At 45.1% G+C, this 16,314-nt stretch overlaps 1 protein-coding gene across 16 annotated transcripts in view; it reads left to right on the top strand.

The window, feature by feature from the left end:
* LOC124018689 (microtubule-associated protein 2-like) overlaps nucleotides 1-16,314 on the top strand; it is a 106,462-nt gene that overhangs the window by 80,839 nt on the left and 9,309 nt on the right. For 13 of the 16 annotated variants that reach the window (XM_046334029.1, XM_046334031.1, XM_046334032.1 and 10 more), the window contains 9 exons: nucleotides 1-2,478; nucleotides 2,752-2,952; nucleotides 3,236-3,376; nucleotides 6,062-6,117; nucleotides 6,344-6,547; nucleotides 6,842-6,962; nucleotides 10,570-10,626; nucleotides 12,776-12,935; nucleotides 13,129-13,297. The exon at nucleotides 1-2,478 is cut by the window's left edge. In XM_046334029.1, coding sequence (XP_046189985.1) covers nucleotides 1-2,478; nucleotides 2,752-2,952; nucleotides 3,236-3,376; nucleotides 6,062-6,117; nucleotides 6,344-6,547; nucleotides 6,842-6,962; nucleotides 10,570-10,626; nucleotides 12,776-12,935; nucleotides 13,129-13,297 — 3,587 coding nt within the window. The remainder of the gene's footprint in view (nucleotides 2,479-2,751; nucleotides 2,953-3,235; nucleotides 3,377-6,061; nucleotides 6,118-6,343; nucleotides 6,548-6,841; nucleotides 6,963-10,569; nucleotides 10,627-12,775; nucleotides 12,936-13,128; nucleotides 13,298-16,314) is intronic. The other 3 variants (XM_046334028.1, XM_046334036.1, XM_046334039.1) reach the window with 3 other exon arrangements.

Genomic DNA, 16,314 nt, shown 5'->3' on the forward strand with positions numbered 1-16,314 from the left:
CCAGACCATTGTCATTTGAGACTGAGAAGATTGAGGAGACTCCTCAAACTAATGTCAGTGATGGAGAAAACCCAAAGCAGGAGGCACACATATCTGCTGCAGATAGTCTAAAAGACAAGCAGAGTTCGGAAGATAAGTCTGGAGTTGCTTCAAAAGATGAGTCAGGTATGACGGCCTACTTTGAGACCTCTACACAAAGGGATACTGATACTGAAAAACCAGGAGAACGTGGTGAGGGTTACTATGAGCTCAGTGCTGTCAGCCAGAAGAAGCCCTCAGAGGAGATTCTGGAGGCCGATTCAAACATTAAAATAAGCGATTCAGCACCAGAACAGACAATATCCAGCATAACGTTGATCAGTGACAGTGCCATGGACAAGCTAGAGGATCTCCCTAAAAGGAAGGATGTGTGTACTAGACTGTCACCTGGCAAATTGTCATTGGAACACAGAAGTCTTTCTCTGAATTTTGCTATTGGCTCAATGGGTCAAGCAGGAGAGCAAAACCAGTCGAAGCTCTCATCTCTTACAGAGGTCTCTTCCGGAAGCCTGGATGAAACCACAGGCTACCTTCCTCTAACCACCCCATTAGTAACATTAGAGAGACAGCTACTTCCTGTGACTCCAGAGATAGCTCTCCCAGTTCCTACCACTGAAACCTCCACTGATCTACCTGAAGACACCACCTCTAAGACAATGTGTTCTCCTGAGTTGTCACTCTCACCCATGAAGCAACACTACACCCATTTAAATGACCCATCCAACGACCTTCCTGAGATGCTGGACCTAGCCGGTGTTAAGCCCAAACCCACCCTGGAGAAGAGGGAGCTGGACCAGCATAATAGAAGGAGGTCTGTCCCTGCCTGTCCATCTGCTGCTCTGGTGGGCAGTTCTCTGGCCAAGCTGGTGCTGGGGAACCAGCAGACGCCCAGGGTGGTGGGTGGAGAGGAGAGCCAGCAGGAGGAGCGTGGTTACTGCGTGTTTAGTGAGTACTCTGGTCCCATGCCCTCGCCTGCCGATCTGCACAGCCCAGTGGGCTCCCCACACCAACGGTTCCCCACAGTGACTGAAGGGGACAGTGACGAGGAACTGGGAGCCATTGCGGAAGAGGGTGAGCAAAAGCTGGCACCGCAAAAAACAAACCAGGCAGAGGAATCGGTTGGAGGAACGGTTAAGCCAACTTTGGTGCTTGAAAGAGCTGTCACGGCAGGTGTCAAACCGGATCGTCTGAGGATCCCTGTGGCTCCATCCAAAGACAAACTGACAGAGTTCCGGCTGGAGAGCGGTCTTCCCGGGGACATCAAAACCCAAGCCATTCCTGAGGTAGAGTTGGAGCAGGACCTCTCCAGAGAAGCGTCCCCCATCCCACCAGACTTCGCATTTACTTTTGGCACTGAGGTGAAGGACACCAAGCTTTTTGCGACCCCTGAGTCTCCAGCAGAAAAGACTGCCACTGTGGAGGGAACTAAAGTTGAGGAAGTCACAGCGGAAGTCAAAGTAAAGGTGGCGTCAGCAAGGATTGGGAAGAGTCAGAAGACTGGTCTTAAAAAGCCAGAGATGGAGAAAGTGGAGGAGACCTCAGACCCAGACCATCAGAATGCTGTTGAAGACTTACAGCCAAAGGATGTTCGAGGACTGGAGAGAGAAAAGAAAAAGGAACCCATGACATCATCACCCGAATCATTAGTGGAGATCATCAATGCGCAGGAGAAGAAGCATGAAAGTGAACCAGAAGTGTCAACAGTACCAGCGGAGGCTGTCGTTCCAAAAGAAGAGGCCAAGACCAAAGCTGAAGAAACATCACCAACACCCTCTAACGTGAGCACTGCAGATGTGGAGGAAGCCACAGAGCAACTAGAAGAGAAAAGTCCAGAGAAAAGTGTTTCTGGAAGTTCTCCAGTTATAGTCATACCTCAGGCACAAGTTGAGGAAGAGGAGGAGGAAGACGATATAGAAGTAGCTGAGGAAGTCTTGGAGGAAGTTGAAGGCCCTCCTGTGATCCTCAAGGAGAAAGAGCAAGAGAGTCACCCTATGGAGAAGCAGGAGGAGGTGGCAGAAGAGGTGAGGGTGGTGGGTGGGGCGGAGGAGGTGATTGTTAAAAATCCTAAAGATTTGGAGTCTGCTGTTGCTGGGGATGACGAATCATGTGATGCTACTGCCCCAACCATTGATGAAGGGGATTATGCCGATCGCATCTCTCATCTATCTGCCTGCTCTGGAAACGACCAGCCACAAACCCTCGATGGAAAGGAGGCAGAGAAAGAGAAGAATAAAGTGGAGGATAAAGAAGGGGTGGTGCTGCAGGAAGAGGAGGAGTCTGCTGAAGTGGGGCAGGAAGTTGAGGTGAAGGCTTCCAGTCGCGAGGAGACGGAGACCTCAGACGTACTGCGGAGCCAGACCAGCGAGACCACCGCTCTCGACGAGACCACCATGGACGTCTCCATGTTAGACAGCGAGAGCGGCTGGGTGGACTCACAAGGTAGTAGTCCCAAAATGTGCATGCAATTCTAACAATGTAAATGCAAAATGTTACCTTCACATGTTTTTGCTTGCGTAACTCACACAACAACAAACAAGCGTTTTAACTGGACTATGAACAACAATACACAATCTATATCGTGGAAGTCTTGAAATGCAACTTTATACCCAGATGGTCCATTCTTTTCAATATAGATCATGTTGAATATAGGACATATGGGCCAGGTGTATGTGGGCTTAGCCCTCCTGTCCTATCTCACTCCCTATGCTGCAGATGATGACAGAAGCGTAATGACAGAGCAGATTGAAGCTCTGCCCAAAACACAGAGTCCTGTCAAGACTCCCCTGGTAGAGAGACCCTCTAATAAACGTCCCCCCGGCAGAGGACAGGGGCGCGCCTCCACCCCCGAGCGCAAACTCAACCGCAGAGAGCCCGTCAGTCGTCGTCCAAAGGAGGAAGAGAAGAAGAAAAAAGGTTTCTAGATCTAGAATGTTAGATCGTCATTGTTATTCTGTGTTATTTACTGTATATATCTGTGGTACTGCTGAACATCACTTCTGTCATGGAAATCTTTTAAATTGCACTGGGAGGGATTTGTTTTAGTTTTATTACACAGTTTGTAAATGACAATGTTACCACCTCTTCGTGGCCTTGAGACCCATACTGTATGTTGATTAAATGTAAATGGCACCACGCTATAATGACAACAGATGTCCACTTCCTTCCTGTTGTTAACCCTGTCTTCCCTCTCTGCTAGCGGGGATGAAGAGAACTGAACAGTGTAAGGTATCAGTCCTCCAGTGTCGCTCTCCCACTCGGAGGATTGTAGTCAAAGCTGCTACGTTCAGACAAGCTAGACCTGCTTCGCACCACGGCTCTGCTAGACGCAAGCCACCAGGTGACCTACCTACCGTCCTCACAGCAGAGAAACCGATGCAATGTAGCTGGCCAAAAACAGAATGTGCACCGCAGACCCATCGCAAGATGTTTCTCTGTTGTTCATGGTTTTTTTTCTCTCATTTTATTCCTGTATTGGTCGTTATTTTGATGTTTTGTTTTTGAGAATCACGAGATCATGTTGCATTATGCTCGTCCAAGCTGTAAGCTCCGTGTTTGTGCTTTGTGAGGACAATGTGCTACTATGGTTGTGCTTTGTGAGAACCATGTGCCACTATCCCAGCTAGCACATAACGTTCTGAGATCCGTAGGTTTCTTAGAGCTTGGTGAGGGCATTAACGTTCTGGGAACCGTAGGTTTCTTAGAGCTTGGTGAGGGCATTAACATTCTGGGAACCGTAGGTTTCTTAGAGCTTGGTGAGGGCATTAACGTTCTGGGAACTGTAGGTTTCTTAGAGCTCGGTGAGGGCATTAACGTTCTGGGAACCGTAGGTTTCTTAGAGCTCGGTGAGGGCATTAACGTTCTGGGAACCGTAGGTTTCTTAGAGCTTGGTGAGGGCATTAACGTTCTGGGAACCGTAGGTTTCTTAGAGCTCGGTGAGGGCATTAACGTTCTGGGAACCGTAGGTTTCTTAGAGCTTGGTGAGGGCATTAACGTTCTGGGAACCGTAGGTTTCTTAGAGCTTGGTGAGGGCATTAACGTTCTGGGAATGGTGCAGGGTAGTTCCTTGGATTTAGAACATTCTCAGCACATTTAAGGAACTTGACCAAACTAAAACATAATTTTCTTGGTATTTCAATACTTTAACAGAATGTTTCCTAAAAGTTCAAACATCGTTACATTTCATTTCAATTTTGGTAATGTTCTAGATATGTTCTTTAACTAATTTGACATTGGGAATCTCTCTAAATAGGTATATGCTCATGGTTCTATTTAAAGTTATGTTAGAAAATTGTTCAGATGACGTTAAGAAAACATTCCGGAAAACCCACAAGAAGACTTTAGAGAACGTTCTAAGAATATTATTTAAAACATATACCTTCCGTTCTCAGCATCAACATAATGGGGTCTGTTTGCATCAACGTAATGGGGTCTGTTTGCATCAACATAATGGGGTCTGTTTGCATCAACGTAATGGGGTCTGTTTGCATCAACGTAATGGGGTCTGTTTGCATCAACATAATGGGGTCTGTTTGCATCAACGTAATGGGGTCTGTTTGCATCAACGTAATGGGGTCTGTTTGCATCAACGTAATGGGGTCTGTTTGCATCAATGTAATGGGGTCTGTTTGCATCAATTTAATGGGGTCTGTTTGCATCAACGTAATGGGGTCTGTTTGCATCAATTTAATGGGGTCTGTTTGCATCAACGTAATGGGGTCTGTTTGCATCAACATAATGGGGTCTGTTTGAATAGACTAAAATTAACATTTTTGTATGTGTAAAAAGAACATGGCAGGCTGGTGGCGCAGTGGACTAATTCTATGGATAGAGAACAGCCGATTATAGGTTTGAATCTCACTGATGCTGTGTCACAATGTGTTTGCATGATTAATGCCAAAGGAAATCAATTTCTGCGTGCTTGGAGTTCCAAAAAGTGAACCCAAATAGTCTAGCAGTTTTGTTAAAATCATATTGAAACATTCAGTGAACGTTTTAAGGAAGCTGTTCAAAAATCTCAACAACTAAAAATAGTTCTCAGAGCGTAAATAAAACCTCAGAAGAAAACTTTCAAGGAACTAGACTAAAACGTTCTCAGAACCTCCAGCAACCCAGAGGAGGCTAAATGTTCACTTCCATTCTCAGAATGTTTAAAAAAACATTCAGTTTTACCAGTCAGAATACTTATGGCTTCGTTCCCAGAACCAATGGGAAACCAAAAACGCACGTTCCCCCAACTTCCAAGGAACCAAGTGTGCTAGCTTGGATGGTTTTTGTCTTGAGCCACAGTACTATACCTTGCTCTTCTGTTAGATAGAAGTGACTGGCAGGTGTCTGACTGGGGTGCTGCTGTGTGAACTGAAATATGGGTGAATTTTGTCAGGAACAAATTAGCCCGACGGAAATGCTTCCTTGAAGATTTGCAGTAAGAATGCATCACTTCTGCATTAGAATGTGTTCTGATTCAGTGGTTAAAGATAGAGAGCACTGGCTGTGTGTGTGGACTGTGTGCGTGTTCGTGTGATGGGTTGTCGTCTTCTCTGGTGTCTGGCGTCTGCTGCATTCCCTCTACTCATTGCTACTGCTGTGTGTTTCTGTTGGCTGATATCACCCTCTGCTGGCCTAGCCCTGACAGTTGATTATTCTCTCTCTCTCTCTCTCTCTCTCTCTCTCTCTCTCTCTCTCTCTCTCTCTCTCTCTCTCTCTCTCTCTCTCTCTCTCTCTCTCTCTCTCTCTCTCTCTCTCTCTCTCTCTCTCTCTCTCTCGCTCTCTCCTCCCTCTCTCTCTCTCTCTCTCTCTCGGTCTCTCTCTCCCTTTCTCTCTCTCTCTCTCTCCCTTTCTCTCTCTCTCTTTTTTTCTCTCTCTCTCTCTGTCTCTCTCTCTCGTTCCTCTCTGTCCCTCCCTCTCTTCCTGTATCCCTCTCTCTCTTCCCTCTCTGTCCCTCTCTCTCTCTCTCTCTCTCTCTCTCTCTCTCTCTCTCTCTCTCTCTCTCTCTCTCTCTCTCTCTCTCTCTCTCTCTCCTCAGCCGTGGAGGACCAGCAGCCTCTTAATGTGACCCACCAATCCCGGGAAAGGACCTCTGTAAGTAATACACACTGCATCTGGTCATTTAGAATATATTGATGTCTCATTGTGTTGTCACTGACATCCCACCTCCGATATGACTTCGGTCTTTGTATTTCATTATTTTCCCATCTCTCATCTCCTGTCTGTCATTCTGTCTATTATTTGTCCATCTCTCTGTCTGTCCTGCATGCCATCCATTCATCCATTCATCCCTACCTGCGTTGCCATGGCTACCGTCTAGAGCCTCACACGCACCGCCTTAAAAAACCATCGACTGAACAGGGGTGTAGAGGATCTGTCCCCCAGGCCCAACTCTGCATGCTCCCACACTAAACCCAAACCACTAGTGGAGGCGGAGTTATGCGGGCCACGCCCCTCCTCCGCATGCTCAGGCAGAAACTCCCCCTCACCCTCACTGCAGAGGCGGGGGCGGAGGGAAGAGAAGGTGAGGAGGAGGGGAAAGGAAAATGCACACCCTTTAGAGCAGTACCCTCCCTCCTTCCTGTATAGGTGCAATTCATTCCATATTGGTAATATTCTAATGTTCCGCAACGACTATGTCAGAGATGTTCATTCGTTTTTGTCCATTCATTCTCACAATCACACAATTGGGTATCACACAAGTAATGTAGTTCTCAGCAATCAGGTGTTGTCGGTATGGTGTTATTAGATCTATGGCATGTGTTTGTATCTGTGTCTGCTAAGTGCTCATACATGTCCTGCATGTTGTGTGTGACAGGAGGGTACCTACCGGACTCCAGAAAAGAGGTCCTCTCTGCCCAGGCCTGCCTCCTCCCTGCCCCGCCGTGCCCCCCCAGCAGAGCACGACAACACCAGCCCTGCCCCCCGCAGGCCCACCTGTAAGTAACCCTCCACACACTGTTTTTTCAGATAGATGATATACTGCCCTATTAACCAGTATTATATACACATATGACAGAACGGTATAGGAGATTTGCTATTGAATTTGTTGATGACACTATGTGTAAAGACACTCTGTCCTCTCTTATTACGCACTTTCCCTTTTCACACGTTTCTGTGATTTGACTGCTATCTAATCTCTTAACTGAACAACTATCCTCAACGCAACTCTGTTTATCTCTTAACTCAACAACTGCTCAACTCAACTCTGTTTATCTCTTAACTCAACAACTATCCTCAACGCAACTCTGTTTATCTCTTAACTCAACAACTATCCTCAACTCAACTCTGTTTCTCTCTTAACTCAACAACTATCCTCTGCTCAACGCAACTCTGTTTCTCTCTTAACTCAACAACTATCCTCTGCTCAACTCAACTCTGTTTATCTCTTAACTCAACAACTATCCTCTGCTCAACTCAACTCTGTTTCTCTCTTAACTCAACAACTATCCTCAACTCAACTCTGTTTATCTCTTAACTCAACAACTATCCTCAACCCAACTCTGTTTATCTCTTAACTCAACAACTATCCTCAACTCAATCTTAACTCAACAACTATCCTCTGCTCAACTCAACTCTGTTTCTCTCTTAACTCAACAACTATCCTCAACTCAACTCTGTTTATCTCTTAACTCAACAACTATCCTCTGCTCAACTCAACTCTGTTTATCTCTTAACTCAACAACTATCCTCAACTCAACTCTGTTTATCTCTTAACTCAACAACTATCCTCAACTCAACTCTGTTTCTCTCTTAACTCAACAACTATCCTCAACTCAACTCTGTTTCTCTCTTAACTCAACAACTATCCTCTGCTCAACTCAACTCTGTTTCTCTCTTAACTCAACAACTATCCTCAACTCAACTCTGTTTATCTCTTAACTCAACAACTATCCTCTGCTCAACTCAACTCTGTTTCTCTCTTAACTCAACAACTATCCTCAACTCAACTCTGTTTATCTCTTAACTCAACAACTATCCTCTGCTCAACTCAACTCTGTTTCTCTCTTAACTCAACAACTATCCTCAACTCAACTCTCTCTTAACTCAACAACTATCCTCAACTCAACTCTGTTTCTCTCTTAACTCAACAACTATCCTCAACTCAACTCTGTTTCTCTCTTAACTCAACAACTATCCTCTGCTCAACTCAACTCTGTTTATCTCTTAACTCAACAACTATCCTCAACTCAACTCTGTTTATCTCTTAACTCAACAAACTATCAACTCTGTTTATCTCTTAACTCAACTCAACTCTGTTTCTCTCTTAACTCAACAACTATCCTCAACTCAACTCTGTTTATCTCTTAACTCAACAACTATCCTCAACTCAACTCTGTTTCTCTCTTAACTCAACAACTATCCTCTTCAACTCAACTCTGTTTCTCTCTTAACTCAACAACTATCCTCAACTCAACTCTGTTTCTCTCTTAACTCAACAACTATCCTCAACTCAACTCTGTTTATCTCTTAACTCAACAACTATCCTCTGCTCAACTCAACTCTGTTTATCTCTTAACTCAACAACTATCCTCTGCTCAACTCAACTCTGTTTCTCTCTTAACTCAACAACTATCCTCAACTCAACAACTCAACTCTGTTTATCTCTTAACTCAACAACTATCCTCTGCTCAACTCTGCTCAACTCAACAACTATCCTCTGTTTCTCTCTTAACTCAACAACTATCCTCTGCTCTCAACTCTGTTTATCTCTTAACTCAACAACTATCCTCTGCTCAACTCAACAACTATCTGTCAACTCAACTCTCTTAACTCAACAACTATCCTCTGCTCAACTCAACTCTGTTTATCTCTTAACTCAACAACTATCCTCTGCTCAACTCAACTCTGTTTATCTCTTAACTCAACAACTATCCTCTGCTCAACTCAACTCTGTTTATCTCTTAACTCAACAACTATCCTCTGCTCAACTCAACTCTGTTTATCTCTTAACTCAACAACTATCCTCTGCTCAACTCAACTCTGTTTATCTCTTAACTCAACAACTACTACTCAACTCTGTTTCTCTCTTAACTCAACAACTATCCTCTGCTCAACTCTGTTTATCTCTTAACTCAACAACTATCCTCTGCTCAACTCAACTCTGTTTCTCTCTTAACTCAACAACTATCCTCTGCTCTTAACTCAACAACTCTCAACTCTGTTTCTCTCTTAACTCAACAACTATCCTCTGCTCAACTCAACTCTGTTTATCTCTTAACTCAACAACTATCCTCTGCTCAACTCAACTCTGTTTCTCTCTTAACTCAACAACTATCCTCTGCTCAACTCAACTCTGTTTCTCTCTTAACTCAACAACTATCCTCTGCTCAACTCAACTCTGTTTCTCTCTTAACTCAACAACTATCCTCTGCTCAACTCAACTCTGTTTCTCTCTTAACTCAACAACTATCCTCAACTCAACTCTGTTTCTCTCTTAACTCAACAACTATCCTCTGCTCAACTCAACTCTGTTTCTCTCTTAACTCAACAACTCAATCAACTCTGTTTATCTCTTAACTCAACAACTATCCTCAACTCAACTCTGTTTCTCTCTTAACTCAACAACTATCCTCTGCTCAACTCAACTCTGTTTCTCTCTTAACTCAACAACTATCTCAACTCAACTCTGCTCAACTCAACTCTGTTTCTCTCTTAACTCAACAACTATCCTCTGCTCAACTCAACTCTGTTTCTCTCTTAACTCAACAACTATCCTCTGCTCAACTCAACTCTGTTTCTCTCTTAACTCAACAACTATCCTCTGCTCAACTCTGTTTCTCTCTTAACTCAACAACTATCCTCTGCTCAACTCAACTCTGTTTCTCTCTTAACTCAACAACTATCCTCTGCTCAACTCAACTCTGTTTATCTCTTAACTCAACAACTATCCTCAACTCAACTCTGTTTATCTCTTAACTCAACAACTATCCTCTGCTCAACTCAACTCTGTTTCTCTCTTAACTCAACAACTATCCTCAACTATCTCTTAACTCAACTCAACCCAACTCTGTTTATCTCTTAACTCAACAACTATCCTCCTCAACCCAACTCTGTTTATCTCTTAACTCAACAACTATCCTCTGTTTATCTCAACTCAACTCTGTTTCTCTCTTAACTCAACAACTATCCTCTGCTCAACTCAACTCTGTTTCTCTCTTAACTCAACAACTATCCTCAACTCAACTTTGTTTATCTCTTCACTCAACAACTCTCCTATCCCCCTTCACACCAACTCTCCTCCTCTAACTCCTCCTCCTTCTCCTCTAACTCCTCCTCCTTCATCTCTAACTCATCCTCCTCCCTCTTCTCCTCCTCCTCCTTCTCCTCTAACTCTTCCTCCTCCCTCTTCTCCTCCTCCTCCCCCCTCTCCTCCTCCTCTAACTCCTCCTCCTCCTCCTTCTCCTCTAACTCATCCTCCTCCTTCTCCTCTAACTCCTCCTCCTTCTCCTCTAACTCATCCTCCTCCCTCTAACTCCTCCTCCTCCTTCTCCTCTAACACCTCCTCGTCCCTCTAACTCCTCCTCCTCCCTCTTCTCCCTGTAGCAATTCAAACTGAGCCCAGAGGGGAGCACAGGTCTGGGAGGTCCCCTAGTATCGCAGGTATATCACAGATAGATCCACTCTGTCATCCACACCACGCCCTGGCTGTCTCTCACTAGCTTTAATAGATCCACTCTGTTATCCACACCCACACCCTGGCTGTCTCTCACTAGCTTTGATAGATCCACTCTGTTATCCACACCACACCCTGGCTGTCTCTCACTAGCTTTGATAGATCCACTCTGTTATCCACACCACGCCCTGGCTGTCTCTCACTAGCTTTAATAGATCCACTCTGTTATCCACACCCACACCCTGGCTGTCTCTCACTAGCTTTGATAGATCCACTCTGTTATCCACACCACACCCTGGCTGTCTCTCACTAGCTTTGATAGATCCACTCTGTCATCCACACCATGCCCTGGCTGTCTCTCACTAGCTTTGATAGATCCACTCTGTTATCCACACCACGCCCTGGCTGTCTCTCACTAGCTTTGATAGATCCACTCTGTCATCCACACCATGCCCTAGCTGTCTCTCACTAGCTTTGATATATCCACTCTGTCATCCACACCATGCCCTGGCTGTCTCTCACTAGCTTTGATATATCCACTCTGTCATCCACACCACACCCTGGTTGTCTCTCACTAGCTTTGATAGATCCACTCTGTTATCCACACCATGCCCTGGCTGTCTCTCACTAGCTTTGATATATCCACTCTGTCATCCACACCATGCCCTGGCTGTCTCTCACTAGCTTTGATATATCCACTCTGTCATCCACACCACACCCTGGCTGTCTCTCACTAGCTTTGATAGATCCACTCTGTTATCCACACCATGCCCTGGCTGTCTCTCACTAGCTTTGATATATCCACTCTGTCATCCACACCATGCCCTGGCTGTCTCTCACTAGCTTTGATAGATCCACTCTGTTATCCACACCATGCCCTGGCTGTCTCTCACTAGCTTTGATAGATCCACTCTGTCATCCACACCATGCCCTGGCTGTCTCTCACAACGTCTAATACGTTACTGAAGCACGCCAGATCTTACAATGCCTGGATAGATGTTTTACGTATCAGTCAACCACATCATATTTTATAGCAATATGATGCCCAACGGCAAAGTCCATGATATGGCACGCAGCCATTGGTTGATGCATGCAACGTCTGAGCAGGGGAACGCAAGCTCTGTCTGCATGTTTATCAATCAGCCATTTTGTTTTGTCTTATTGATGAAGTCAGTGACCGTCATGTTATTGCTCTGTTAAAGTATTATATATTATGTCCTAGCTACCACGCTCACAATCATTCATGCTGTTACGTTATTGGGTTATTTTGCCAGCCTGCTTTATTGTGTTCTGGTTTAGTTCTGTTCCGTCTCAGCTACTTGATGTCAAGGTCTTTTGTCTTGTTAGTCAAGGTAGTGTTTGCCATCAAGTTGAAGTTGTGTGTCAATACTCTAGTCTCTTTCTCTGTATATCTTTCTCTTTTTCTTTCTTTCTTTCTTTCTTTCTTTCTTTCTTTCTTTCTTTCTTTCTTTCTTTTTTTCTCTCTCTCTCTCTCTCTCTCTCTCTCTCTCTCTCTCTCTCTCTCTCTCTCTCTCTCTCTCTCTCTCTCTCTCTCTCTCTCTCTCTCTCTCTCTCCCTCTCGGTCTGTCTCTCTCTCGGTCTGTCTCTCTGTCTCTCTGTCTCTGTTTCTCTCTCTGTCTCCTCTCTCTCTCTCTCTCTCTCTCTCTCTCTCTCTCTCTCTCTCTCTCTCTCTCTCTCTCTCTCTCTCTGTCTCGGTCTCTCTCTCTCTCTCTCTCTCGGTCTGTCTCTCTGTCTCTCTCTCTGTCTCTCTCTCTGTCTCTCTCTGTCTCTCTCTGTCTCTCTCTCTGTCTCTCTCTGTCTCTCTCTCTGTCTCTGTCTCTGTCTCTCTCTCTGTCTCTGTCTCTGTCTCTGTCTCTCTCTCTCTCTCTGTCTCTCTCTCTCTCTCTCTGTCTCTGTCTCTGTCTCTCTCTCTCTCTCTCGGTCTGTCTCTCTGTCTCTCTGTCTCTCTGTCTCTGTCTCTGTCTCTGTCTCTGTCTCTGTCTCTGTCTCTGTCTCTCTCTCTCTCTCTCTCTCTCTCTCTCTCTCTCTCTCTCTCTCTCTCTCTCTCTCTCTCTCTCTCTCTGTCTTTATCACAGTTCCACCCTAACTTCCATTACCTCTCTGTCTCCCATCCAGTCGGCACAAACTCGTCGGCCCGTTCCCGTTCGGCCCGGAGCGGAGCCTCCACGCCCCACACCCCCGGCTCCACAGCAGTCACCCCAGGAACACCACCCAGCTACTCCTGCCGCACCCCTGGGAGTCGCACCCCCGGCAGCCACACACCCAAGTCTCTCAGGTTGGTAGTCTAGACGTTAGAGAAGTGGGCCAGCAACCTGAGTGTTGCCGGTTGAAATCCCACATCGTCAATGAAGGCTTGTGTGCGTGGTTGCATATGTGTGTGAATCTCGGGGATTTGGGTTTGTAAGCAAAATGACATCTGTCCGTTCTCTGCAAGATAGAAGACAAAGTTGTTCTGTTGTTCTATTCAGCCTCCTCACTCAGGAGAAGAAGTTTGCTGTGATCCGCACACCGCCCAAGTCGCCCTCTACCACACCCAAGCAGCTGCGCGTCCTCAACCAGCCCCTGCCTGACCTGAAGAACATCAAGTCCAAGATCGGCTCCACAGACAACATGAAGTACCAGCCCAAAGGTGGACAGGTGAGATGACAACCACTCAGCATAGGGGATATGGCCTGTGTTGAATACCACTGTGGTCACCAGTCGTGGCTCTCTTGCGGTCTCTCTGTCTGTTTCTCTCTCTCTAACTATCTCTCTGTCTATTTCTCTCTGTCTGTTTCTCTCTCTCTAAATATCTCTCTCTCTCTCTCTTTCTCTAGCTTTTCCTCCGTGTGCACTGTTCCCTGTTTCCTTATCTGTTCCCTTTTCCCTGTTCCCTGCACACTGTCCTCTAACCACCACCTCTCCTCTCCTCTCCTCTCCTCTCCTCTCCTCTCCTCTCCTCTCCTCTCCTCTCCTCTCCTCTCCTCTCCTCTCCTCTCCTCTCCTCTCCTCTCCTCTCCTCTCCTCTCCTCTCCTCTCCTCTCCTCTCCTCTCCTCTCCTCTCCTCTCCTCTCCTCTCCTCTCCATCATAAAACCCTCTCCTCTCCTCTCCCCTCCTCTCCTCTCCTCTCCATCATAAAGCACTGCATCTGTTTCTGGTCCTGCTACGTTGCACCTGCCAGCCCACATTCTCAGTCTCCCTGTGTGTGCTGTTTCTCCATCTCTGCCAAAGCAAATGTTTATCCTCCCTTCTCATTAGCTGAGGGTTGTTTACCCTATAGTCCGATTGGTTGACAGTTGTTTACCCTCTGGTCTGATTGGTTGAGGGCTGTTTGACCTCTGGCATGATAAGGAGAAGTGGATTTGAACCAGAAGCCATAAACTAAAGATCCCGGTCTGTAGTCATTTCAGCTCCATGGAAGTTTACAGCTAGCCTGGTTCCAGATCTGTTTGTACTGTCTTACCAACTCCTTTCATCGTTTCAGGCCAGGGTTGGGGGCCCCCTTGAGGTCATAAGCAATGGCAAAATGTGTCAAATTGGAGGTAATTACTGTAACTTTAAAACTGCTAAATGTTCTCTCAGCCTCATGACAAGATGTGCAGAATAGCATTTTAAAAAGTCAAATGTTTCTCTCTGCACCATGGCAAAAATGTGTTGAAAAGTTAAATGTTTTCTCCCCAAAATATCTGCTTTCATAAAAAACACCTTGTCCGACCCTGTTTCCCATGACAACAATGTGAGTTGGCTATACAGCAAAAACAGATCTGTGACCAGGATGTACATGACATTAAGGCAGGGAAATAGTCTACACACAAGTACCAGTGGCTGTGTTCTTGTGGTAGTTTCTTCCTTATTCCCTACTCTGACAGACGCAATTAGCCAGAGAGGTCTTGAGCTCATGCAGAAAACAGTCCAGCCTGTCTACTCACTCGCCCACTCACAGTGTACATATTTAACCAGCAAGCTGAGTCTAATAACAAACATACAGTAGTTGCTGTTATATGAATCTTTCAGAATGAAGAATCCCTATTGGCTATTGAGGTTTGTTTTCATCCTTGATGTTGAAGGACCTTTGTTCTGTAAGAGGAGTGGAAGACAGGTTCTGAGTTTAATGAGCTCTAGTCTGGTGTTGCAGACAGGGCTGAGTTTAATGAGCTCTAGTCTGGTGTTGCAGACTGGTGCTGAGTTTAATGAGCTCTAGTCTGGTGTTGCAGACAGGGCTGAGTTTAATGAGCTCTAGTCTGGTGTTGCAGACAGGGCTGAGTTTAATGAGCTCTAGTCTGGTGTTGCAGACTGGGCTGAGTTTAATGAGCTCTAGTCTGGTGTTGCAGACAGGGCTGAGTTTAATGAGCTCTAGTCTGGTGTTGCAGACAGGGCTGAGTTTAATGAGCTCTAGTCTGGTGTTGCAGACAGGGCTGAGTTTAATGAGCTCTAGTCTGGTGTTGCAGACAGGGCTGAGTTTAATGAGCTCTAGTCTGGTGTTGCAGACAGGTTCTGAGTTTAATGAGCTCTAGTCTGGTGTTGCAGACTGGGCTGAGTTTAATGAGCTCTAGTCTGGTGTTGCAGACAGGGCTGAGTTTAATGAGCTCTAGTCTGGTGTTGCAGACAGGTTCTGAGTTTAATGAGCTCTAGTCTGGTGTTGCAGACTGGGCTGAGTTTAATGAGCTCTAGTCTGGTGTTGCAGACAGGTTCTGAGTTTAATGAGCTCTAGTCTGGTGTTGCAGACTGGACGAAGGCTCAGGGCTTCAGTGAAAATGAGAAAACATAATGCACCCCAGAATAATTTGTACATATCAAAATGAATCCAATAAGTTCTATCTTCCAATGGAAAATCTTTATTTTGGTGCAGTGATTTCACTGCAATATTTTGTGGTGACCTGTAACCCCTCTGTGAGTCTACCCACTTGTATTTGCTGTAGGCAGCAGTTTAGGATCTCCATTTAGAATCTCTATTTAGGCAGCATATTTAGGATCTGTATTTAGGCAGCATATTTAGGATCTGTATTTAGGCAGCATATTTAGAATCTCTATTTAGGCAGCATATTTAGGATCTGTATTTAGGCAGCATATTTATGATCTCTATTTAGGCAGCATATTTAGAATCTCTATTTAGGCAGCATATTTAGAATCTCTATTTAGGCAGCATATTTATGATCTCTATTTAGGCAGCATATTTAGAATCTCTATTTAGGCAGCATATTTAGAATCTCTATTTAGGCAGCATATTTAGAATCTCTATTTAGGCAGCATATTTAGAATCTCTATTTAGGCAGCATATTTAGAATCTCTATTTAGGCAGCATATTTACAATCTCTATTTAGTCAGCATATTTACAATCTCTATTTAGGCAGCATATTTAGAATCTCTATTTAGGCAGCATATTTAGAATCTCTATTTAGGCAGCATATTTAGAATCTGCAGCTTTGTCAGTGACTGACCTATTTAAAGATGCTCTATGTTTTTGCAGCTTTAGAATCTGCTAAATTAATTAGAATCTGCTAAATGAAAAGCCCAGGTGCGTGTGTGTATGTATTTATATGTGTGTTTGACTGTGTGTGTGTATTTATATGTGTGTTTGACTGTGTGTATTCCCACTTGTGTTTGTCTGAGTTTAATTGGCACAGGTGTGTGTCCTCAGGTGACAGGAGAATCCAGGTCAGAGTCTGGTTGATGA

The sequence above is a fragment of the Oncorhynchus gorbuscha genome, unplaced genomic scaffold, assembly GCF_021184085.1.
Source record: "Oncorhynchus gorbuscha isolate QuinsamMale2020 ecotype Even-year unplaced genomic scaffold, OgorEven_v1.0 Un_scaffold_563, whole genome shotgun sequence".
In the NCBI taxonomy this organism is placed as follows: domain Eukaryota; kingdom Metazoa; phylum Chordata; class Actinopteri; order Salmoniformes; family Salmonidae; genus Oncorhynchus; species Oncorhynchus gorbuscha.